This window comes from Cibotium barometz, chromosome 16, assembly GCF_041138505.1.
Source record: "Cibotium barometz isolate CiBa-2024 chromosome 16, ASM4113850v1, whole genome shotgun sequence".
In the NCBI taxonomy this organism is placed as follows: Eukaryota; Viridiplantae; Streptophyta; class Polypodiopsida; order Cyatheales; family Cibotiaceae; genus Cibotium; species Cibotium barometz.
The window spans coordinates 27,109,188-27,134,600 of NC_141061.1; the positions used below are offsets into that span (position 1 = coordinate 27,109,188).

General features: G+C 44.9%; 1 protein-coding gene across 2 annotated transcripts in view; it reads left to right on the plus strand.

The window, feature by feature from the left end:
* The first annotated feature begins 2,521 nt into the window (after positions 1-2,521).
* LOC147630508 (Nucleic acid-binding, OB-fold-like protein) overlaps positions 2,522-25,413 on the plus strand; it is a 76,545-nt gene continuing 53,653 nt past the window's right edge. For both annotated transcript variants that reach the window (XM_086810393.1, XM_086810394.1), the window contains exon 1: positions 2,522-2,891. In XM_086810393.1, coding sequence (XP_086666519.1) covers positions 2,604-2,891 — 288 coding nt within the window. In that variant the 5' untranslated portion in view covers positions 2,522-2,603. The remainder of the gene's footprint in view (positions 2,892-25,413) is intronic.

The window sequence follows — 25,413 nt, forward strand, 5'->3', positions numbered from 1 at the left end:
CAAAGTGACAACACGTAGCGCACCTGCATCTGCTTGCTCCCGTATGAGCTTGCTGGTGGATTTGCGCGCCCTTTGCGGCATGGCCTACCATGCGCTGATGGAGGTGGAGTAGAAGTCAATGACGGGGAGCAAAAGTTGAAGGTGATGGCAGAGATTGGGAGCAGAAGTCGGAGGTGACGCAGAGATTGCCCCTGCACGTCCTCTTCCGTTGCCTTATTTGCTGCCAAAGTGACAAAACTCAGCGCACCTGCATCCGCAAATCTAACACTAAGATTGTGCTCCCTCTCTCTCTCTCTCTCTACCACAACGGGGAAGACTAGGTGTAGAAAAGTCGCTTTGGGAGGCTGGTCTCAAGCAACGTGTAGGTGGCAATCACGAACATGATCATCAAATCATGGCCATCATGATAGCGTTGTTCACCAGCCCGAACAGGCTTAGTCGTCAGTTGTTTGCAGTTCCATGTAGATGACATTCTCTGCAGCAAATTCTTCGATGACCTGAGTGCAGGCAAATCTAACACTGAGACTGCGCTTCTCTCTCTCTCTCTCTCTCTCTCTCTCTCTCTCTCTCTCTCTCTCTCTCTCTCTCTCTCTCTCTCTGCGCAGCGGGGAAGGCTAGGTGTAGAAAAGTCGATTTACCTCGGTAGGAAAGCCAACAAGAGCGAATGCGATCCACACTCACGCTAGAGGAGGATTGGGAGGCAATGCAGAGTGACTGCACTACTGCATTGAAGGGTGCTTGGACATCATGAAGAAAAATATTGCAGAAGCAGAGTGGACAAGAAGCTTAGTGCACAGGCAAGTGGTAAAGCATTCGAAGCTGAGGTGCCTCTTCTTTCAACCAAAGAAAATCTTAAGCATGCTATGGTCCGTGTGAACCAATCTATGAGCACGACACAGAGGTCAACCGGAAGCTTTGGAAGCGCAGTTGGGACAAGTCATTCGGTAGCATCAAAGCAACCCACTCCATGAAGAAGGCGACACTCTATATCATGAAACTTACTTCTCTCTCTAGGTGAATGGATTTCTACCCACTCCACTTCTGCCAATGCAGTTTTGACTCTTCGCATCTTAACAATTTGTTTGCTTTTGCAAGGGCTAGGTCTCATGTTGTACACTAAATCGTGTCAAATCTGACCTGAAGCATATAGGATTTTTTAAGCAATTTGTTTTTTTGGACGTAGAGGCATGGTTTGTTTATATTATGGGACATGGTATTCTTTGTATTTGAATTGAAGGTGTGGAATAATGCTACCGGAGTTACATAAAAGGGGAAGACAAGAGTCAGTGCATGAAATCAATGACTAGATGAGCGTAATAGAAACATGATATGTGCATGCTTCTTAATCTATACAAGATGCAAATGAAGTAAACTGACTTTAGATGGAAGGGAGGAAACACATCGACTTATGGGTTGATGGTAATATCTACCTAAAAGATCCCTCAACTAGAAGGTTTACTTCTTTTTATTTTGTTCACGATCTTATCTGTTTTGTAGGAGATGGTGTAAATGGTCTTTTAGGATACTATACAAGGTTTTGCCAATCTAGGAATGAACAAGCACATCATATTTTGAACTTCAGCACTGCTTTGATAAATTCTCAAACACATGTTATTGATCCTGAAAGAAAACTCAAATATCTTAAAGATTTAAATGAGTACTTAAGTGGTAAATTGCAAAATCTCAAAAACACACCCAGTGGGTTGAGAGAAAGGACAAGGCAAATGAACCATATAAATAATCTGTCTGAGACTTCTCGGGCAAGAAAAAGAAGGATGAAATTACCAAGACAATATGTCACTCAAATGTGTATGTATATCTATCTATATATTTAAAAGTGACCACAACTTATCACCCATCTCCGCACATTAAAATTTAATCAAAATTAATTAAATTATGTCGATGTTTGTATTTATATTTTTAAATACATGTATATATGTATAAGTATATGTGTCTATGTATAGGTTTATGTATCTAAAACATAATATTGTATATACTAATATTTACATATGTGTATGTGTGCGTGAGAGAGAGAGAGAGAGAGAGAGTGTGTGTGTGTAAGTGTGAGAGAGAGAGAGAGAGAGAGAGATTGAAAGAGAGAGAGACAGAGTGTGTGTGTAAGTGAGTGAGAGAGAGAGATTGAAAGAGAGAGAGAGAGAGAGAGAGAGCGCTTCTATGTGTGGGAGAGTGTAAGAAGAGAGAGGGAGTGTGTGTGTGTGCATGTGTGTGTGTGTGTGTGTGTGTGAGAGAGAGAGAGAGAGAGAGAGAGAGAGAGCAGGTGTGTATATGTGTGTGCATGTGAGAGAGAGAGAGAGAGAGAGAGTTTCAACATTTGAGAGTGTGTGTACATGACAGAGAAAGGGAGAGGGCATGTGTGTGTGTGTGTGTGTGTGTGAGAGAGAGAGAGAGAGAGAGAGAGAGAGAGATGGTTGTAGAGAGGAAATAGTTCTTTTCTGGAACCTTGGTCGGCCGCAGCAACGCGCGGGTGCAATACTAGTATTCATAATCATAATAATATAACATTATTATAATATCATCTACGTGGCTGGTGTGTGCTGGCCACATAGTTGTCTTCATTGGTGGCTAAGCTGATAATTTTTCCTATGCCGAGGGCCATATGCGAGACGCAAAGCATGTCGCTTCAATCCCATGCCGTGCTTCTCCCTTACAGAGATACCTCAATTAGCAACGCCCAATTGCATCGAATCAACAGGTTACCAGCTGCACATAATCTAATTCGGTTAAGATGGATTCAGAGGAGATTAGTGGTGACCTGCGCAGCAGAGCGGAAGAGAGAATCCAGCAAAGAGGTTAGCTTGAATAATCTTGATTTAATGGCGCTGGAGTTTGGGCGCCTGTTGGGCGAGTCCAAGGAGAAAACCATATCCAAGGTAAGCTTTAATTGTATCTAAATTGAGTGGGTAATACAAGGCTAGTTGTTGGGTTATCTTTGCTTTTTGACCTAATGCATGCATGTTTTTATAGCACTGGAGAACTTAGCATTGTAATGCAGCTTAATATGAACTGACCCTTTGGCCATTTTGTAAATAACATGGGTCTTTTAAACACAAGCATGTTGTATCCATGTCCCATCCGTCAAGTTTTTCTGCCACAGCCTGTATGTGCGATCGGTCGAGTTTTTCCATCACTCATCGAACATAACTCCCATAATTTTTCAAGAAGTATTGTGGTGGTGGTTTTCCAATGCTTCACTCTTCTCTTTTAGAAAATAAATCCATGTCATCCTGTTGAAATCATAAATAAATGTAATGTAATACCTGCTTCCATTTATTGATTGGGTTTGAGTGAGACCCTGAGTGTCACTATGCATAATCTCAAGTGGTCTTCTACTCATTTGACTATCTCTGGGAAATGGCAACCTTGCTTGTAGCAACATAACCCTGAGTTTGAGTAGGGATCATGTTATCAAATCACTCTCCATGACATGTCATGTGGTTTTATGCACCTGAATCCATATTCCATGTTTCATCACTCTCTTTGTGAGGCGTCATAGTACCCATCACATGCTTCATGCATAGTCACATGGGACATGAAATGGGGACGGAGAACGGGGACAGAAAAGCTTGAGAATGGCCATTCCCTCTGACTATAGAGTGACATGGGACGAGAATGGGAACGGGAAGATGCTGCCATCCCTAACATTTCCAAGTCTAAAAATGCCCATTCCTGTGACTATGGCTTCATGACAAACAAATGATCTGTATATTCTTCATTGCTAGATGATGCATAATTTTCATGTTGCACTCTACCACCACGAACATCATTTTGCTTTTTGTAGCAATCTCTAGCCATATGCCCAAGTTTACCACAATAATGACACTCAGTGCCATGCATATTATGCTGTTATGATAGCCAACAACCTCTATCACGAGATCCAGATCTCCCTCTAGCATGAGGATAAAAACCTCTACCACCATATGTACCAAATGATGGCTATTAATCTTCTTGTTGTTGGGGGTGGCCTATCATGCCAACCACGTCCACGTGTAAGTCCTCTCGAACTAGATCTCCCCCTGCCTCTAGTATCTCTGTGAGTGTAGAATGCCTGGTCCCTTGCATGCCTACTAATACTAGATGAAGTACCTAAACCAAGTTTCATCTTTTCCATAATAAGTAAAGAGACCAACTCATCAAAATCTGGAGAGTCTCCACCTCTAACCCTGATAGAGGTTTCAGATGCTTTGTAGTCTTGGCCCAAACCATGCAATGTAATGGCAACCAAATAATTATCTTCCATAGGGGCACCAATAAATGCAAGTGCATTTGCACATCCTTTAATCTCCTACACTTAGTAATTGATGCTCCTGTTGTTTTCAGTCACACTATGTATCTTTTGCTTTAACTACATCTTGTTTGGTTGAGTAGTTGTATCATACAACTTCACCAATGTATCCCATGCATCCTTGGGATTATCTGTGTCCTGAATATGGCATAACATCTCATCTGTCATACAAATCGAGAAATAATGCAGCACTTTGAATGCCCTCTTTGTCCAATTCCTATGTGCTGTAAGGTTATGTAAAGAACTTGCTACATTTATAAGAACTAAATTTCTTACTAAGCTAGAGAGCATGATCATGAACAGAGTAACAAAACCTTCTATAGCCCTCTCCCAGCCGCTTAGTCTGATGCAGTAGGAAGCCCTTGACTAATCTGCCTTAATTGCTCATATTTTCAGCTGCTTTGATGGCTGAATTTGCCGCTGTGTGGGCTGGTTTTATTACTCTTCCCTTGGGTTGCTGTTCCAAACAATGATGTGGAGGAGAAGACACCTTCAGCAATGCAGGCTGTTTTCTCTTGATGCCACCTTGATGTGGGTGGCTGCAGTGAATGGGATGCTATGGTTGGTCATGAAGAGTCTAAGTCGAAATGGTTTCTGCGCCATGGGCTGGAGTTAACGCCCCATGTAGTAGACGCCCCATGTAGTAGATGATCCAAAGGCTGGATTGCTAGAGAGCTTAGATGTTCAGATGAGTCCAAGACACTAGAACTTGTTCAATGTTCTGACTACGTGAATCTATTAAGCAAATATCATTTTGTACATGCTAGGGACAAGTGTGGATTATATGGGGTTTCCAATTGCATATTAGAGTTTGCATTGTTGTGGCTTGTTGAGCTTGTTGGTTGGTTGGATGGCTTGCATCCAACAATTGGTGGACCAACAAACAACCAATGTTTGATAGAATGATGGATTGCATCTTTTGTGATCATAGGAAGTTCATTTGCAGCTTCTTTGATGACATTCTAGTGTACTCTAGGATGGAACACAAAGATTGTACTCACTTGACCACACAAGCGCTATCTGGTATAGAATTTGCAAAACGCAACCTTGATGAAAAAAATGCTAACCTGAGCGAAAACACAAATGTGATGGGGTTCTTCACGATGGATCTCCACGCCCTTATGAGAAAACAAATTGCAGCCTTTCTGCCATCAAAGTCGTGCTTAGGTCAATTTTGCCTTTTTGACCTACATAATAATGCCCAAAAAGTCATATTTGGCCTTGAAATTTTACCCAAAATGTGTCCCATCCATGGGTGCATGTTCCGGGCACTTGTAGGGCGTTAGAATGAGGTCCAAGTCTGCCTCTAAATTTTGCTAGAAAAGATAATCATATCTATGAGCATCAGGATTAACGGATGCACATGACATCCCCTTGTGCTAAGCTTGGAGCACTAGGGTACTTCATACACCTTTGCTCCGATTCCATTATGGTCCAATTGAAGACTCCGCTTCATATCCTTTGGCTCGATCCCCAAGCTCTTTGACTTGGTCTTCAAGTTCTCTGGCTTGGTATCTGGATCTTCTGAATCACATATTGTCTTATCCTCCTCATAGGGTTTGGAGAGATTTTTTGGAAGCTCCTTGGAAACTATCGGGCTGACCTCATCCTCCTGCAAATAGGATTTGGAGAGATCTACCTTCTCGGAAACTATTGGGCTGACCAATTCTCCTCCAAGTGGGATTTGGAGAGATTCACCTGCTCGATCTACGGTTTTGGTTTTGGTTTGGCTTCTGGCTTCGGTTCTGGCTTTGGCATGTGCATCCCAGGTAATGGCACCTCCTATGATCACGTCTTCCGAGAACTCCTATCTTGGAAGCTCTCCCTTTCTTGGGTCAACGCTCTCGGTTTTGGGTTGCTTCACAACCCTAGGTGATTCCTCCTTGGCCTTTCCCAATGTTGCCATGAACTACTGCACCCATTTTTCCTTGATTTGTGCAGAAGTTGGGCTTGACATGCCTCTTCGTGAAGCTTTACTCAATGTGCTTCTTTCTCGCATCGTCGACATATAGCACACCCACGGTACTCTGGGGGCGTCCCCGTCCAGTGTACTGGCACGACATAGCAGGCAAACACACGAAAGCAAGTCATGTGAAAACAAGTTTATGCATGCAAACATAAATGCATGTGCACATGTAATGGACGAAATCTCCCTTTCATGAAACTTGTACAAGGATTTCTTTTCGGGCACAAAACTGGTACGACAGAAATGTGAAGTCCTGGTTTTCCTATGGAGTGACTGTCCCATAGACAAAACACAAGTCCTAGCATGGTCCTTCCTATGGAGTGACAATCCCATAGACAAGGTCGGCACAAATATCACAGTCCTACCATGGAGTGACAATCCCATGGATAAGACACAATCTTGGTCATACATGGGTGGCAGCAAACAGGCTCCCGTCCATATGGCACAATGCTGGTCACACACGGGTGGCACAAAACTGGTTCCCGTCCATGTGACACCAAATGATAGACCCTTTCACATGGGGCATTGGACTGGCCACATGTGAATATGGTACAAATCTAGCCGCTCTATGGAGTGACAGTCCCATAGAAGCGGTTCCAGAAATGGAGATGGACCAAATGGTGACATCCCGCCCGGCTTCTAAATAGTTGACCTCAACTGAAAAGCCTCAAGATATGCCTGCAAAAGCTGCGGAGTAGTCAATAAAGTAATCCTCATCTACCCACTTTGCATCAATGGGTAAGTAGTTCTTAAATTTCACAAGGTATCTCCTGGAAAGCTTTCCATGTGGTAGCTTTCTCTCCTTGTGAAAAACAATCTTCTCTGGCTGGAGGATCTCCTCAGGCTCATCAATCTCGGGCGGATCTTCTGTGACAGGCTCTTCTGGATCTGGTCCCACATACTTCCGCAAAAGACTCACGTGAAAAGCATTGTGAATCTGCCAACGGCTGGGTAAAGCAAGCCTATAGAACACTTCATTGATCTTTTCAATCACTTTGAAGGGTCCATAATATTGAGTAGAAAGCTTTGGATACGATCCCTCTCGTTCTGGCCTCCTCCGAAGCCTAGCTTTCGCAAATTTTAGCAATACCCAATTACCTTCCTTGATTTGCATGTCCCTTCTATGCTTATCGGCAGAGCAGCCCTCTTATGCTTGTCTTGTGATCTTGCAATGGCTGTCCGCACTTGAGCAAAGGCTACATCCAAGTCACGCACATACTCATCGGTTGCAAAAATCTCATCCTTTGTACGAAGGATGGGTGGCAAGATCACTCTGCCATAAATAATCTCAAACGGGGCCTTTCCCATGGAGGCATGTACTGTGTTATTGTAGGCAAACTCTACAAGTGGAAGATACTTCTCCCAGGCACTCTTTTGATTTGCCACATAACGCTTCAATAAATCCAACACAGCCGAATTTGCAGCCTCACTTTGACCATCCGTTTGGGAGTGATAAGCAGATAGGAACTCAAGCTTAGTGCCCATGTTATCAAATAAAGCCCTCCAAAAGAGGCTCGCAGTCTTGGGGTCTCTATCCCCAACAATGGACCTAGGCATACCATGATGCTTGAATATGTGAGCAAGGAAAAGCTTCACCATATGATCAACTTTAATGGTTTTCTTGACGGGCAAAAAGTGAGCTTGCTTGCTAAACCTGTCAACTATGGTCCAAATAGCATCATTCCCATGCTGGGATCTAAGCAAATCCATAATGAAGTCCATAGTAATACTTTCCCATGGCTGCGAGGGAATAGGCAATGGCTGAAGTAAATCTGGAGGCTTTTGCCTATCAAATTTCACCTTTTGACAGGTAATACATGCGCGTACATAAGCCTCAATGTGTTTACGCATGCTAGGCCAAAAGAAATATCTTTCTATCATGCGTGTCGTAGATAAAATACCTCTATGACCAGCATAAGGTGGAGCGTGACATTCCTCCAAAACCTTTGGACGCATATCCTTCACCACACAGGCAATTATCCTTCATAAGATAACCCTATTTGATCACATAAGAGGCATGTGAGTGACCAGCCATCAAATCAGTCCATATAGGGAAAAAATCAGCATCCAAATGATACAAATCATGCATGGCAGATAAGTCCCCATGAGAGGCCACTAAAACTGCAGCTATATAAGGCTTCCTGGACAAAGCATCTGCCACTAGATTCTTCTTTCCCGGAGTATGTATAATCTGAAAATGAAACATGGAAAGAAAGTTTGCCATCCTCATTTGCTTCTGCGAGAGCTTTGTTTGAGATAGAAAGTACCTCAAGCTTTGGTGGTCTGTCTTGACTACAAATTCAGCCCCAAGAAGATAATGCTTCCATATTTTCAAGGCATGAATTACAGCCAAGAGGTCTTTTTCATAAATGTCCATATGGATCTCCGCATCATGCAATCGACGGCTCTCATAAGCAAATCCATGACCCTCTTGATTTAGGATAGCTCCTATACAATTCCCACATGCATCACATTCCACCGTGAATGGCTTTTGCAAGTCGGGAACAATCAAAACGGGCCCACAAATGATAGCATTTTTGAGTTACAAAAAGGCATCTTGCTCATTCGAAGTCCATTGGAAGGTGGCTTTCTTCTTTGTAAGATCATGCAATGGTAAGGCAATCTTAGCGAAATGCCTTATGAATCGCCTATAGTATGAACATAGCCCGAGAAAGCTACGTACTTAATGTACATTTTGCAACTCTGGCCAATTCCGAATGGTTTCAATCTTAGCAGGATCCATTCTTACACCTTCTTTGGATATGATGTGTCCCAAATAGTGTATCTTTGAGAGGAAGAACTCACTTTTCTTAGCATTTATGAAGAGTTTATGCTTTCGCAACTCTTCAAACACTGTAGCCAAATGAGTCTTATGTTCATCCTCATTCTTGGAGAAAACCAAGATATCATCAAAGAATACACCTGTGAATTTACGATGGGGTCGAAATATGTCACCAATTGGCCGACCATTTGGTCCATTCCTAGTTTTCGCGTCTCGTTCACTTGAGGCCAGGCCGGTGTCTCATGTGAAGAGGCCAGTATTTTGCTGACATGGACGGGAGCCAGACTGGTGCCACCCGTGTTAGCAGGATGGTGTCGTATGGACGGGAGCCAGATCAGTGCCACCCGTGTATGACCTGGACTGTGTTCAATCCATGGGACTGTCACGCTATGGAAGAGCCAGTATTCGTGCCGTGTTTTACCTATGGGACTGTCACACCTTAGGGAAACTCGTGCCTGGAACTGTGTCTTACCTATGGGACTGTCACTCCATAGGAAGACCAGGTTTTTATGTTTTTATGTCGTGCCAGTTTTGTGCCGACAGATATTTTGTACATGTTCCATGAACGGGAGATATGTCCATGTTACTTTTTGCACATGCACACATATTTTGCATGTTTGAAACTGTTTTCGCATGACATGTATTTGTGTGTTTGCCTGCTTGACGTGTTACTTACTGAGCGGGGACGCCTGCCAGTGAGTCGTGAAGTCTGCTCTGTATTCTGACGAGTTTTAGTGCATGTGAACAGGTGGTAAGTATGTTACACATGTTGTTTTAATATTTTATCTCTAACCCTTTATTTTATAAAGTTAAGGTGTTCACACTTATTTAAAAGTGGGCACCCCCTTTGGGCACCCACTTTGGGGCCAAGGTGGGGAGCCCCACTTTTAAGTGAGTGTGGGGGTGGGCATGGTCACCAACCCCCACTAGTTCCCCCACATGCATGCGTAGAATTTACTAAGGTTAACTACACATTAATTTTATTAAAAAAAAGCTTTCTCCTTCAAGCATAGAATGCATCGCTTCCCTCTTACGTAGAGAACTGGCGACCACCCTTCCTTGCGCATGTTCACCTCAGGCGACTGCTGGTTTGTATGCGCTTCTGCTCCCAGGCGATTGCTGCTGGCTGCGCCTGCCTCTACAGGTGGCTGAGAGTTATTACAGGCGGCTGTTTACTCCACGCTGCACTCTCCCAGGCGGCTGGCTGTACTGTACACCTGGTGGCTGCTTCACCATCCATACAAGCGGCTGCCATCTCTCCTTTTACTGCTGCACGTACCCTCTCAGTCGGCTGCATACTCAACACCATCTTTTCCTCAGGTTGAACCAGGCGGCTGCAACCAGACAGTTGCCTTAATTGAACCTGGCAGCTGCGTTGATTCACCAGCAGGCTGCCCTTTTCACCAGGCGACTCTACCAGCCAACTATGCTCTGCACACAGGTGGCTCCACCTCCTCTCCTGCAGGCAGTTGTGCTCTCTCAACAAGGTGGTTGCTCCCTCTGTCCAGCAGGCTGCAGGTGGCTGTGTGCCTCCATCTCCTCCATCAGGCTGCCTTTCCTCCACTGCAGTCAGCAAGGCAATTCTCTCCTAAGGCGGCTACTCCAACTTCTTTTTGGGCAAGAGGTTGTGTCTTCTTTCATAGGCGGTTGCTCTCTCTTCTTCAGGAGGCTATATCTTTCTGCAGGCCACTACTCCCCTCGACGTGCTGTTGCTTCTTGGTGTTCGTCACTAGGAACTGCACACATGGGTATTGGTTTCCTATCAACCATCTACAAGTAAGTGATCTTCAGATTTGAGTAAAGCATTTAATGTTTAAATCTGATAAGGGATTCATCCCTCTACGGCCACACCCGTTCGGTGCCGGGTTGTCCAAGCTGTATTGGCGAACCTCGGTCCAAAGGTGCTGAGATCGGGAGAGCCAGGCGTTAGTACGAGAGCGCCTGTTTGTGCGTGGTCTCGGAACACCAGTGAGGCGCTCTCCGCGGAGTCCAGTGAAAGCACAGGACCGTAGCGATTGGACCACACTAGTGGTCGTTCTGCTTCGAGTCTCTACATCGAAATTCGAGCCTACTTGTTTGGTACTGTTTTCATATGTACATGGACATTATCTGGTTCTCAGAACCCATGGAGCATTGTATTCTTTAAATACTCCCAATAAATATATCATATATTGAGGGGGGGGTCGGCCCGTTCCGGCCCCAGTGCTGGTGTCCATCTTTCCATTTCTGTTCAATTATTTTTCAAGTTGTTTTAAGTTGTCCATTTCAAATTTGTGGTTTTAAAGTTGTGCTATTAAGCGTGTGGGTGTCCAACGGAGTCTTTCCCACTTGACGGGATCGGTTTCAAAATATCCTGTCCATCATACAGTTGAATGTTGCCGGGGCATTGGTAAGGCCGAAAGGCATAACCAAAAACTCATACAATCCAAAAGCTGTCCTGAATGCGGCTTTATGGACATCCTGAGGTACCACACGAATCTGGTGGTACCACTCTTCAAATCTATACGGTTGAAACAAACCGAGCCATCAAGCTTATCCAAGATGTCATCTATGCGTGGAATTGGAAACCTGTTCTTGAGGGTGAGCTTGTTTAGAGCTTGATAATCCACACACATGTGGAAGGATCCATCCTTCTTTTGTACAAGAAGCACAGGAGAACAAAAGGGTGAGGAACTTGGCTGAACCAAACCCTTCTCCAGAATCTCATTAACCTGCTTCATGATTTCCTCTTGTTGTGCGGCACTCACATGATATGCAGGTTTGTTAGGTGGGGAACTACCTGGCATAAGATCTATGCGATGATCCTCGGGTCTCTCAGGAGGTAGTTCTCCTAGCAATGCATCGGCAAAACAATCTTTATATGCATTAAGAATTCAGTCTATCTTGAGTCAATACATCCACATTTAAATTACTTTGGTCAATTTTGTCACAAACAAAAACCAAGTACGCAGAAAGACTCTTTTTCATTGCCTTATTAATTTGGATATGGGATACTGCTGGGATAGAATCCCCTTCTTTGCCAGCATCAATGACATGCATGTGGCCTTTATGCATAAAGGTGATCCTGTTGGTTTTATATTCTTTGTGGGGCTCAAGCCTATGATGCCAAGGCTTACCAAGCAATACATCACATCCATTGAGATGGGCAATCATAAAATTCTCATGATCCAAATAACCCTGTATATGTATGCGCAACTTGCGAATAAGAGGAGTGACGTGCACTTCTTTGCCAACAAAAGCAGCCTCTGCCTCAATCTAGGGTCCCATGTCCCCAATGTCTATGTCCAAGGCGGCTACCATCTGTAAGCAGCCTCTGCCTCAATGTGGGGTCCCATGTCCCCAATCTCTATGTCCAAGGCGGCTGCCATCTGTGTAGAGATGAAGTTATCTGTTGCACAATCATCAAACATGAATAAGGCAGGTTGATCCTTGATTTGTCTCCAAGCTTTGCATACCACTCTCTTTGCCATCATGCTCAGTGTTGCCCTGCATATTAGGAATGGCATGCACATTTGCCTTGGGTGGCTTGTCCTCTTGCTTTTGCTTGCGGGTAGGGCATTGCCTAAACATGTGCTCTTTACTGCTACAAGAAAAGCATTTCCCCTCTTTTTCATATTGCTCCCTTTGCTCGGGTGTCAAGCCAAACTTATTCTTCTTTGGTGCAATGTCCTTGGATGGGATACTTTCAGCTTTACCTCTCTTTTGGACTTCCCGAAAGCTCTTTTTAGGTGGCTATCCACCTTTGCAGGTTTGGGACAGCCCTCTCTTTGCCCTTAGAACCTCCCCGATCTTGCTTAATTTTAAGCACCAATTGCTCCATAGCAAGAGCAGATGCTATGAGTTGCTGAAGGGTGTGTTTCGGGTGCAATTCGATGCCCGAATGGTAAGTTGGTTGCAACCCGGAGTAAAACTTCCTTTTCCTTTCATCTTCGGAGAGTTGCATAAAGGGAGTTACCTCAAGCAAGACTTTCCAAAATTTGTTGACATATTGCTGCACACTCTCATTGTCTTTTTGCTCAAGTCTATCCCACTTTTGTGTGAGAGTTTGCTTCGCATTTGGAGGCAAAAATTGTGCATAAAATCTGTCCTTGAACTCTTTCCAAGTGCAAATGGGATCTTTGGTGGTCTTTTCAGTGATCCACCAAAGGGCAGCTGTCCCCTTCAAAAACATGCTTGCATGACGAATTTTAGACTTCTCAGTGAAGTCCTCATCACTAAAAGCAATGTCAAACTGTGCCACAAAAGCAAGCACCTTGGAGGCATCATACTCTCCATGAAAGGCATCAAACTTCACGGACTTGTCTCTTGCCTTGAACTCCTTGAGCTTTTTGGGATGTGATTCATGTTCTTCTCTCTTTCTCTTCCCCTTATCCAACGGGGCAGCCCTCTCTGCATGGTCTTCATGGGCAACCAAAGATTTTTGACAAGGCACGGTGGCATGTGCATTATGAATCTGTGGCCCAGATGCATGTGACCTCCCCAAATGATGCAATGACTCTCCACAAGACAACTCAATGGGCAAAGTTTTTCGGCTTGCATGCCGACCACTCTCTCCATGATATACATCCTTTGAATCCACAAGGCCATTGTGTCGCCCACTAGCTCCAACATGCACATACTTGTTTCCTCCTGACCCATGAGGAGTAGATGTATGGCGAGAAGTGACCGATACCTCTTTCTTGTGTATAAAAGACCTCAACCGTTGAGATGCTGGGTCTCCTTGCTTCAAACGAGGCGGATTCTTGAATACTAACTCCCCATCCTCTCCTTCTTTGAGATCACCCTTTCGGATGAGATAGGAGAGTGCCAACTCCCTTGGCTTCTTGCCCACTTCACGAGCCATAGACTCAAAGGTCATATCCACCATAGCATCAGCTTTCCTTGCTTCAATGACACTTTGTACATGGGGATCTTCATGCAAGAATTTCAGCTCTTGCTCCTTTGCCTGCAAAAGCTTCTTCATGTGCTCCAATTCAGCCCTAAATGCATTGGGCTCATCCTCATGCACATGCTCTTTTCCACGGGATGGCTGTCCCATGAATGCACTGTCATAAACTCTCTCAAAAGGCTTGTGCCTTCCATGCAATGCATCGGAATCACGAGAAGCACTAGACTAGTCTCTTGAATTTGGCACTTCCAAAGGGTTGCCTTGGCTGTCCATTGAGTCAAGTGTTTGTGTTTGCTTTCGATCTCAAAACACCATGTCTCCTCTTGAGAAAGAGAGACGACCGGGCTATGATACCAATGTAACCTCTCCCTATAGGAGGCCTACAAATCGGAAGATAAAATACACATATTTTCGATTACTTAACTAATTCAAACAATGGACAATATGAAACCGGCCTCTGGTAGAAACCAAAGTGCGGTAGACTAGGAGTCACCCTTCCACTTGTAGTCCAGATATAAAAACAAATGTGAATGGAGCTAGAGTGCCCCAAATCTGAAAATAGAACGACACCTGTTGGCCCCAAAGCTTGGCGCCCCTTGCGGTATTTCTTTATTCAATTTCAAAAATATGTAAGGTTGAGTACAACAAAACCAGCCAAGAGAATACACCTGTATGTCCAATCTGGCAGCCCACAATACCTCTTAGCAGAGAGGATTCACACACACAGATCTGTGTCTCAAAGCAACACTCTGTGCTTCCCTCTGATCAGTCAAGACCATTCAGCAGGACAGCCTTGAGCATACATCTGGTATATCTCATGCACATGATTCCACAACTCAGCACAAGCATACATTCACTGTCCAATCTCTGTTTCCACCCTTTTCAATCTGCCATACCCCTCCTCTCACAAGGGGCCAGAAAGCACAACTCTGCAGCAGACATAAGCCAATGGAAAGAAAGACAGATGAACAAGTTCAGAGCTTACCAAGTCAGCACGTGGTTCTGCACCCGTGGAATAGTTCGTACCAGTCTGCACTTGACAACGACTGTCTGTACTGTTTCCCCTGCAACCACTTGACTATCGCACCAACCAGGCTCTGGAAAAGCTCTGCCTGCAACTGGAAGTGCTGTACCTATCTGTACAGACCAAAAAATCAGCATTGTACCTGTCCGTACAGCATGTACCAGTAGTCCACGTGGCACTGTACCTGCTTGTGCTGCCTGAAACCAACCTCTGTACCCGACTGTACCAGTTGGTACAATTCTGTACCTGCAGCCAGTCGGCTGTCAGCAGTTGTACAACTGCCTGTACCTGCTGTCCGTACGATTGTACCTACAGTACAGCCTCTGTCAGTACTCATAGCACCGCCTGTACCTGCTCAGCCTGTCAGCGCTGCCTGTACCAGTAGATGAACCTGCAGCAAGAAAACAGTCGCCTGACCTGTAGCAGCCGTACACGGCACCTGCTGTCCATACAGAGCTGTACGGCTGGACTATACGGGCTGTTTTGCACAGAAAACTCCAACAAAACACAGCAGACAGCAGTCCCACGTTTCTTCTCCTCTTCTCCACGCTTGAGCTTGCACGATTCCCAAAAGCAAGAGAGAGAGAGATGTGAGAGAGGCATGCAACTCCAAAAGTGGAGTGGCCTCTCCCCAAAAATGTCCTAGGGCCCCAACTTTAATAAACATTAAAGTTCCCTAGGGACCACTAAGGCCTAGGGGCAACCATCAATAAAACATTAAAAACATTAATGTCTTGGTCCCCCCTTTCACATCTGAAGTGTCCACACATCATTTCATTTGTCTGGGCACCCCAAATGTGAATCTTTTAATATTTTTGCTCAGCAACCACCATGCCCACACTTGTGCTGTTCCATTTCCACAGGGCCATGACATACCCCCCTCTTGAAAAATGGCAAGCGTCCTCGATTGCATTCTAGTGATATAGCAAAATATTCAAAGTGAAATATACAATATGGCAAGATCAGCGTCCCAATCTCTCTAAGCCATGCACATGTATCAACATTCACTGCAAACCAATGGCGTAGTAGTAGTCCAAGTTGTATACCACTGTGAACCATACACAACCACAATATCCCATGTGACTAGTACACATGTATCATAGAAGTCCCATAAACAGATGTACTGTCAGCCATCAGTACCTTCGGGTGAGATAAAAACTGCACCAAGCGACCTCTAGATGTCATATGAGCCTGTCTGTATCAAGGGAGTGGAGGTGCTACCCCCCTCTTGAGCATCAGGTAATGCTCCAGACCCATGCTCTACTGAACCTGAATGAGCCACAACAAGAGTCGGCTCTAACTCAAAGGCATCGAGATAAAACTGCAAAACCTGAGGTGAATCTGTTAAGTCACCTTCCTCCATCCACTTCGCATCCATCGGTGAATAGTTCTTGAACTTCACAAGATAGCGACGGGAAACTTTACCTCGTACCTTTCTTTCCTTATGTGCCAGTATCTGCTCTGGAATCAGAACCTCATCAAGTTCCTCAACTTCTGGCTGAGCCTCATCTGATACATCCTCAGGCACATCCCCACACGGAAAGGTCTAAGGAGACTCACGTGAAAAGCATTGTGAATCCTCCAGTGATCTGGTAGCTTCAAACGATAGGCTACCTCACCAATCTTTTCCAATACCTGAAAAGGCCCATAATAACGCATGCTCAACGTAGGGAATAAGCGCTCTTTATCCTTCATCTTCTTGAGTCTAGCCTTTTCAAAGCGCAAAAGAACCCAATCACCCAATGCAAACTCTAAAGCACGTCTGTGACGGTCTGCGGCTTTCTTTTGCTTCTGCTGAGTTTTCTGGAGTGCCAACTTAACTCTCCGATAAGCTTCATCCATACTCTCCACATACTGATCAGCCTCAAAGATCTTATCCTTTGTATGCAAAATGGGTGGTACCTTCTTCCCTCCTTCCACAATCTCAAAAGGCGCCTTGCCTGTCGAGGTATGTACAGTGTTGTTATATGCAAACTCCACCAGAGGAAGATACTTTTCCCATTGTTGCTTGTGCTCTGACACATAACACTTGAGAAGATCTAACACTGTAGAGTTAGCCTCTTCCGACTGACCAACTGTTTGTGGATGAAATGACGATGAAAACTTGAGAGTTGTACCCATGTTGTCAAACAACCCTCTCCAAAACAAACTTGTCATCCGTGGATCACGGTCACTAATGATAGACGTAGGCAAGCCATGATACTTGAAGATGTTCGCCATGAACATCTTCACCATATGATCCACTTTGATCGTCTTACGCACGGAAATGAAATGAGCCTGCTTACTGAACCTACATATGATAGTCCAAATGCCATCATTGCCCGTTTGTGTCCGTGGAAGATCAAATATAAAATCCATGGCAATGCTCTCCCAAGGTCTATCTGGAATAGGTAAAGGCTGTAATAACCCTGGTGTCTTTTGACGGTTAAACTTTACCTTCTGACATACGATGCATTGCCTCACAAAGGCATCAACATCTCTTCTCAAGGTTGGCCAATAAAAGAAAGTCTCCACTGCTTTTACTGTGGCGTCAATACCTCTATGACCTGCATACGATGGAGCATGACTTTCAATCATAACCTTGAGTCGCAATGGCCTGGTAACACACAGTCTGCCATGCATCAATAAAAACCCATCTCTGAGAGTGTAATGCTCATGCCGCTGACCCTCAGACATCTGAACATACAACCTGCCAAAGTCTTCATCATGGGCATACTGCTCTTTCATTTCATCAAGCTCATGATGATAAGCAAGTGAAACTGCTGAGACCTGTGGCCTGCGTGACAAAGCATCTGCCACTACATTCTTTTTGCCTTCCACCTGCACAATCTGAAAGTGAAACATAGACAAAAAGTTTGCCCAACGCATATGCTTCTCTGAAAGCTTAGTCTGCGTGAGGAAATAACGCAAGGTCTGATGATCTGTCTGCACAGTGAAATCAGCCCCAAGCAAGTAGTGTTTCCATGTAGAAAGAGCGTGTATTACAGCCAGCATCTCTTTCTCATAAACCTGTAAATGCTTCTCGGCATCTTGCAATATTCTACTCTCATAGGCGATCACATTTTCCCTCTTGCATGAGAAGTGCCCCAATGCTACTTCCGCATGCATCACACTGGACAACAAAAGCCTTTCGGAGGTCCGGTAACACCAATACTAGATCCGAAGTGAGCTTTTCTTTGAGCTTTTTGAATGCTGTAATTTCCCGATAGCCCATCTAAACGGAGTTGCCTTCTTTGTCAAGGCATGAAGGGGTGAAGCAATTTCAGCAAAATACCGTATGTACCGCCTGTAATAGGAACACAATCCTAGAAAGCTGCGTACATCATGTACGGTCCTCAAATCTGGCCAATTAAGAATTGCTTCCACTTTTGTTGGATCCATATGGACTCCATGCTTAGACACAATATGCCCCAAGAAATGTATCTCTTGCAAAAAGAACTCAACTCTTTTTGCCATTAACAACCAGCCTATGGTTCTTGAGTTCTGCAACACAATGGCCAAATGCCTTCTATGCTCTTCCTCAGTTTGTGAATGCACAATCATATCATCAAAGAATGATTCACTTAGATCTTCTTTGCCTTCATATCCCATCAAACAATGCACATGAGTGATCCTTTATGGGACTAGGGAGGGCTCTTTTAAGTTTTACATCCAAAACATGTTCTTTCCCTCTATGAGTCAAAGTGATTTTCCTATTGTATGTATCCACCACCGCATGTACTCTGTGGCACCATGGCATACCCAACAAAACATCATAGCCATCAAGAGGCATGATGAAAAACTCTTCGCTGTCCACATAACCTTGCAAATGCAGCCTGAGCTTCCCAATGATAGGAGTAACGGGTTCTGCATACCCTGGACAAGCCATGTTAGCCTCATATAACGGCCCCATGTCCTCTGCACGAATCCCCACTCTGTCTCCTCACCACCTGGCTGTTCCCCCACAAGATCAGGAACTAACCCTGCAGAAGGTTTTGGTTTCTTTGACTTGGGCTCTCCTTTATTGTCAGAGTCCTTTTGGGACTTTCTCTTGGGACAATTAAATGACATATTCCCCTCTTCAGTACAGTAAAAACATTTCCGAGCATCTCTCAAAGCCTGTCTTTCCTCAGAAGTTCTCTTGGGCATTGGCAACTTCTTATACCTCGTCTCTGAAGACCCTTTAGCATCACGCGAAGCATGCCCAGATTTTTCAGCTTTCTTGCTCGAGTTCTTACTTCCTTTAAACCCAGATGATCCTCCAGTGAGTAACGCATTAGCTGTCATAGCATTCTCTATCATCTGTGACATGTTCGTTACTCGAGTCTTGATACAATAATCTCGCACCTCTTTGGGCAGCCCACAACAATACTTCTCTACCTGCTCAGACAAAGGCACTACACGGTAAGAAGTCACTGGGAGTAAAGCTTCCCAAAACTTCTTGTTATAATCTTCCAAATTTTCACATTTTGAAGCATCCAACTTGTGCCATGCAGTCATAACATCCACCTCAAATGTAGATGTGAGCCATACGGAAGAGAAGACCTATTTAAATTGTACCCAAGTAGTGGGTGCTATGCCCTGCAGAAGGAGAGCTTCCTTATAATCTTTCGCCTTAGCCATAGGCGTTAGATTATCATATGGAAGTGGCTTCGCAAGATTGCTGCCCCAACATTCATGCCCATCATAGGGTCAACATTACTCATTCCCACACCTGGCATGCCATACATTCCAGCCATGTTTCCAAACATACCATTATGCATACCTGGCTGCATGCCACCATGCATATTTGCTTGCATTCCAGGTTGCATGCTCCCAAACATATTTCCTTGCATTCCGGACTGCATACCACCATACATATTCCCCTGCATTCCAGGCTGAAAATTTGCTCCAAAAGGCCCTGGCATACCCATGCCTCCCTGAGGATAACCCCCAGTCATAGATTGGAACACAGAGCCACCACCAAAATAACCTGGATGCATAGTCTGCTGAGGAATAGATGGCTGTCCAAAGAAGGAACTCTGAGAGTTAGCACCATAAGCATGTTGCATGTTCGGAAATTGTCCAAAATATGGATCCTGTGGGATGGCACCACTATGACCCTAAGGAAGGTTCTTAGAACGCACCTTCTTCTTCTTCTTTTCGGGCTCTATACGGGATCTCATAAATTCAGCAAACTTCTCACTTTGTGTGAGCTGCATAAACACATCCATAACACTAGCCAAACGATCTTTAAACCGAGCATCATCTTCCTCTTTACAAAGCACATCTTCTGGCTGTGTTACATCCTCATAATGCTCATCATCTGCAGCGTGTTCTCCTACAAAAATATCCTCAGATGCATTTCTCTCAGGAGAGGTCTCTTGCTCTTTCTCTTCATGATAAAAGTACTCGTCTTCTGTATCAGACATGTTGCTGAATTTTTCAGCGATGACTTTCCTCGAGGCAACCACGAGCTCACCCCCTTAAGAAAGTTGATGATTGGTCCCGGCAACGGAACCTTGAAACCGGCCTCTGGTAGAAACCAAAGTGCGGTAGACTAGCAGTCACCCTTCCACTTGTAGTCCAGATATAAAAACAAATGTGAATGGAGCTAGAGTGCCCCAAATCTGAAAATAGAACGACACCTGTTGGCCCCAAAGCTTGGCGCCCCTTGCGGTATTTCTTTATTCAATTTCAAAAATATGTAAGGCTGAGTACAACAAAACCAACCAAGAGAGTACACCTGTATGTCCAATCTGGCAGCCCACAATACCTCTTAGCACAGAGGCTTCACACACACAGATCTGTGTCTCAAAGCAACACTCTGTGCTTCCCTCTGATCAGCCAAGACCATTCAGCAGGACAGCCTTGAGCATACATCTGGCATATCTCATGCACATGATTCCACAACTCAGCACAAACATACATTCACTGTCCAATCTTTGTTTCCACCCTTTTCAATCTGCCATACCCCTCCTCTCACAAGGGGCCAGAAAGCACAACTCTGCAGCAGACATAAGCCAATTGAAAGAAAGACAGATGAACAAGTTCAAAGCTTACCAAGTCAGCACGTGGTTCTGCACCCGTGGAATAGTTCGTACCAGTCTGCACTTGACAACGACTGTCTGTACTGTTTCCCCTGCAACCACTTGACTATCGCACCAACCAAGCTCTGGAAAAGCTCTGCCTGCAAAACTGGAAGTGCTGTACCTGTCTGTACATACCAGAAAATCAGCACTGTACCTGTCCGTACAGCATGTACCAGCAGTCCACGTGGCATTGTACCTGCCTGCGCTGCCTAAAACCAGCCTCTGTACCTGACTGTACTAGCTGGTACAGTTCTGTACCTGCAGCCAGTCGGCTGTCAGCAGTCGTATAGTTGCTTGTACCTGCAGTACAGCCTCTGTCAGTACTCACAACACCGCCTGTACCTGCTCAGCCTGTCAGCGCCGCCTGTACCAGTAGATGAACCTGCAGCAAAGAAAACAGTCGCCTGACCTGTAGCAGTCGTACACGGCACCTGCTCTCCGTACAGAGCTGTACGACTGGACTGTACGGGCTGTTTTGCACAGAAAACTCCAACAAAACACAGCAGACAGCAGTCCCACGTTTCTTCTCCTCTTCTCCACGCTTGAGCTTGCACGATTCCCAAAAGCAAGAGAGAGAGAGATGTGAGAGAGGCATGCAACTCCAAAAGTGAAGTGGCCTCTCCCCAAAAATGTCCTAGGGCCCCAACTTTAATAAACATTAAAGTTCCCTAGGGGCCACTAAGGCCTAGGGGGGGCAACCATCAATAAAACATTAAAAACATTAATGTCTTGGTCCCCCCTTTCACATCTGAAGTGTCCACACATCATTTCATTTGTCCGGGCACCCCAAATGTGAATCTTTTAATATTTTTGCTCAGGAACACACTTGTGCTGTTCCAATTTATATGTACAAGTGTTCACGGGCCCTAGGCTAGATTTCTCCATAACAAGGAGTGAGTATTTTGTCTGTGAAGAATCAGTTGTTGGAGTAGACCAAGTCACAAGTAATCTCCTACCGTCACTGGATGAGCACCTGTCCTCACTGGTCTTCCAGGACCATGCACCAACAGGCACGCCTGGCAAGGTGAAACACCGCGGAGGGAGTAATACCTGGTACTCCCGAATCAGCCTTGCTCCCAGTTTTCCTCATATCCCAAATGACCTTCACTGGCTCCTCAAACTGTGAGGGCGCAGTCAGGGTAATCATGGGAAAAAGTCACCGTCCCGGTGGCCTTACTTAATGAAGGCAACGGGATGTGATAATTTTGCCTGACAAGACTTGTGCAAACAACATTTAATTTAAATAATTACTGAATCTGAAAATACAGAGATAAATACCTGACAAATATTCCAATTCAATCCTCAGGAGAGAAGCTCATCCCTTTTTTAATGTACTCCCAAACTGTAGGCAGGTACAAGGGATGCGGGTACAACCGGGTATTGGGCAGCAACTAATATAGTTTTGTAGGCGGGTACTGGCAATAGCAGATGTTGGGTAGCAGCTGGTACAATTTGGTTCTGGCAGAATAGCAGGTACAGTCGGGTACAAATTGCAGGACAGAGGCGTGTATAAGCTGCAAGCACAGTCGAGTACTGGAGAGCAGAACAGTTGGGTGCAAGATGCAGGTACAGAGGCGGGTACAAGCTGCAGGTACAGAGGCGGGTACTGGCTGCAGGTCAGAGGTGGGTTCAGGCTGCTGGACAGAGGCGGGTACATTCTATCTACCACCCTCCCACCAACCATCCACGTGTGGGGGAAGAAGAATTTCTTCGTACAATACTAATTATAAATATTATTAATAATGTTGGGCACCCACATTAGAGCAAATGTCCAGCCAATGTTTAAATGTGTGTGAACACCCAACCTTATAAACATTAAGGTTGACATTACTTAAGGGATTTTACATTACTTAGGTATATATTTATATTAAGGTTGACATTACTTAAGGGATTTTACATTTGAAAAGGCCAAAAAGGGTAATACTTACCACCTGTTAACACGCCACACCAACTCTTCAACAGATAGCACACCCACGGTACTCTTGGGGCGTCCCTGTCCTGTGTACTAGCACGACATAGCAGGTAAACACATGAAAGTAAGTCATGCGAAAACAAGTTTATGCATGCAAACATAAATGCATGTTCACATGTAATGGACGAAATCTCCATTTCATGAAACTTGTATAAGGATTTCTTTTCGGGCACAAAAGTGGCACGACAGAAATGTGAAGTCTTGGTTTTCCAATGGAGTGACAGTCCCATAGGAAAAACACAAGTCCTGGCATGGGCCTTCCTATGGAGTGACAATCCCATAGACAAGGTCAACACAAATATCACAGTCCTACCATGGAGTGACAGTCCCATGGATAAGACGCAATCCTGGTCATACACGGGTGGCAGCAAATAGGCTCCCGTCCATATGGCACAATGTTGGTCACACACGGGTGGCACAAAACTGGTTCCCGTCTCTATGACACCAAATGATTGACCCTTTCACATGGGACACTAGCTTGGCCACATGTGAACATGGTACAAATCTGGCTGCTCTATGGAGTGATAATCCCGTAGAAGTGGTTCCAAAAATGGAGATGGACCAAATGGTGACACCAATCTTGGGCGGCACCTCCGCCACCCATTTACCTGGCGGCACTTGTGGGGGAGAGGTCCATCGTCGCCGGTTGCTCAGCTACCCTTGGCTTGCTTCACCCGCCTCCGTCCAATTATTAAATCTTTGCTATCTGCTAGTGGTTCGGCCATCCATGGCTTGCTTTGCTTCCCGCCGCTCAACTCGGCAAGCCTCTGCCTAGTTCGCCGCTTTTCCACCCTATCTGCCCTCGCTCTGCAGAGAAGGATTTCGTGAGCTTTGTCCATGGCTGGACCTCTTTGTCGCGATGGTGTCAATGATGGAGTAGACTTTGAAAGAGGAGGGAGGATTTTGTAGCTTCCGCGAGGCAGTACGGCGCCGCAGGATGAACATGCTGCATGCGTTCTTTGGTGTAAGAGTTGGCCACGACGATGAAGAAAACTCTGATGATCCTGTAGATAGGCTGCAAGAGTTTATGTCAAGAACCAGCAATTTTCAAGACGAAGATGAAGACTTTGGCTTGCACCGGTACAGGTCTAGAAGTTGGGCTTTTGATGTGAGAGATCTCTACCTTGACACAAGCATTGAAGCCTCTATCGTAGGGTTTTCAGAAAGTGAAAGCAATGTGACGCCTGGATCCTTGCCTCAAAGTTGTTGTAGAACCCATGCCCGTGACTCGTGAGCTATTTTAGTAAGAACAGCCTCGAGTCTGAGGACATTCTCAATGTGCTGTCTTCAAGGAGGTTTTCTTGATGGGAGCTGAAGTGAGAGAGTCTTCAGTGCTTGTTGGCCCATTAGCTGCAGCAACAACCCAAGTCTCCCCCAATGGGGAAGACTATGACTGGGTATTCTAGTTGTTTTTATGTGTGTGAGTGTCATGGGTTCTTTGCATGGGAGTCCCTTTAAATTTGAGTTAAATAATCCTTGTGTGTGTTTTTCCTTTATATGTTTGTATCACCTTTACTTTTAAAAGGCTCCGTGTTATCTTTCATCCGTGTTGGAAGCTAGGGACGGTGACAAAGAGTTGACTTTGATGCTTCGGTCACTTGTTGAATGGAGGATCAGCATGGCACAAGAGGTGCGGATGGGCGGATCACTCCCTTGCAGCATGTGATGGAGTTAGAAGGTAGCTACTTCTTTTGCGTGTTGGGTCTCACCACCTTCACTCCGAAGGGGGGTTTTCTCTTATGTGTGTGTGTGTGTGTGTGTGTGTGTGTGTGTGTGTGTGTGTGTGCACGAGGGGGGTGTGCGTGTGAGAACTTACATTGATACCAAGTTCTACATCCACTATTGGGCATTGATGACGTTAGTAGGGATGTCATAGTATCTAGTCCATACTATGCATGATGGAGTTGATGGTTTTTTGTCTTGTGGATGACTACCATGAGGTTATAAATTGCACTTATAAGTATAAGGTGAATTTGGGCATGTTCTTGGATTCATCTAGGTATATATATTCGAAGCTTTGTATGTGTATACCAGCCCTTGTATGTGTTTATGTGTCCACGTATGTGTGAAACAACCCTTAGATGGCTTAGTGTGTTTATGTGTGTAAACAACCTCTTATGGCCGTTTTATGTGTGAATGTGATAAGTAGTGATGTCATAGGCACTTGCCATGTATCATTGCCCCAACGTGTGTTGTATTAAAAGATAAGGCCCTAAAGCCTATAAAAGCACTGTACTAACATTAATCAATAGAAGTATTATTGAGTCGTACATATGCTCTCTCTCTATCTCTAATCAAGTTTGTCTCCAGCTTTCTTTCTTTGCACACACTACGAAACACCATGGATTTGTCTGATCCCCCATAGCTACTTTTGTGCTAACCCTAATTACCACAAGGGCGACCTAAGCTCTGATACCAATGTGACATG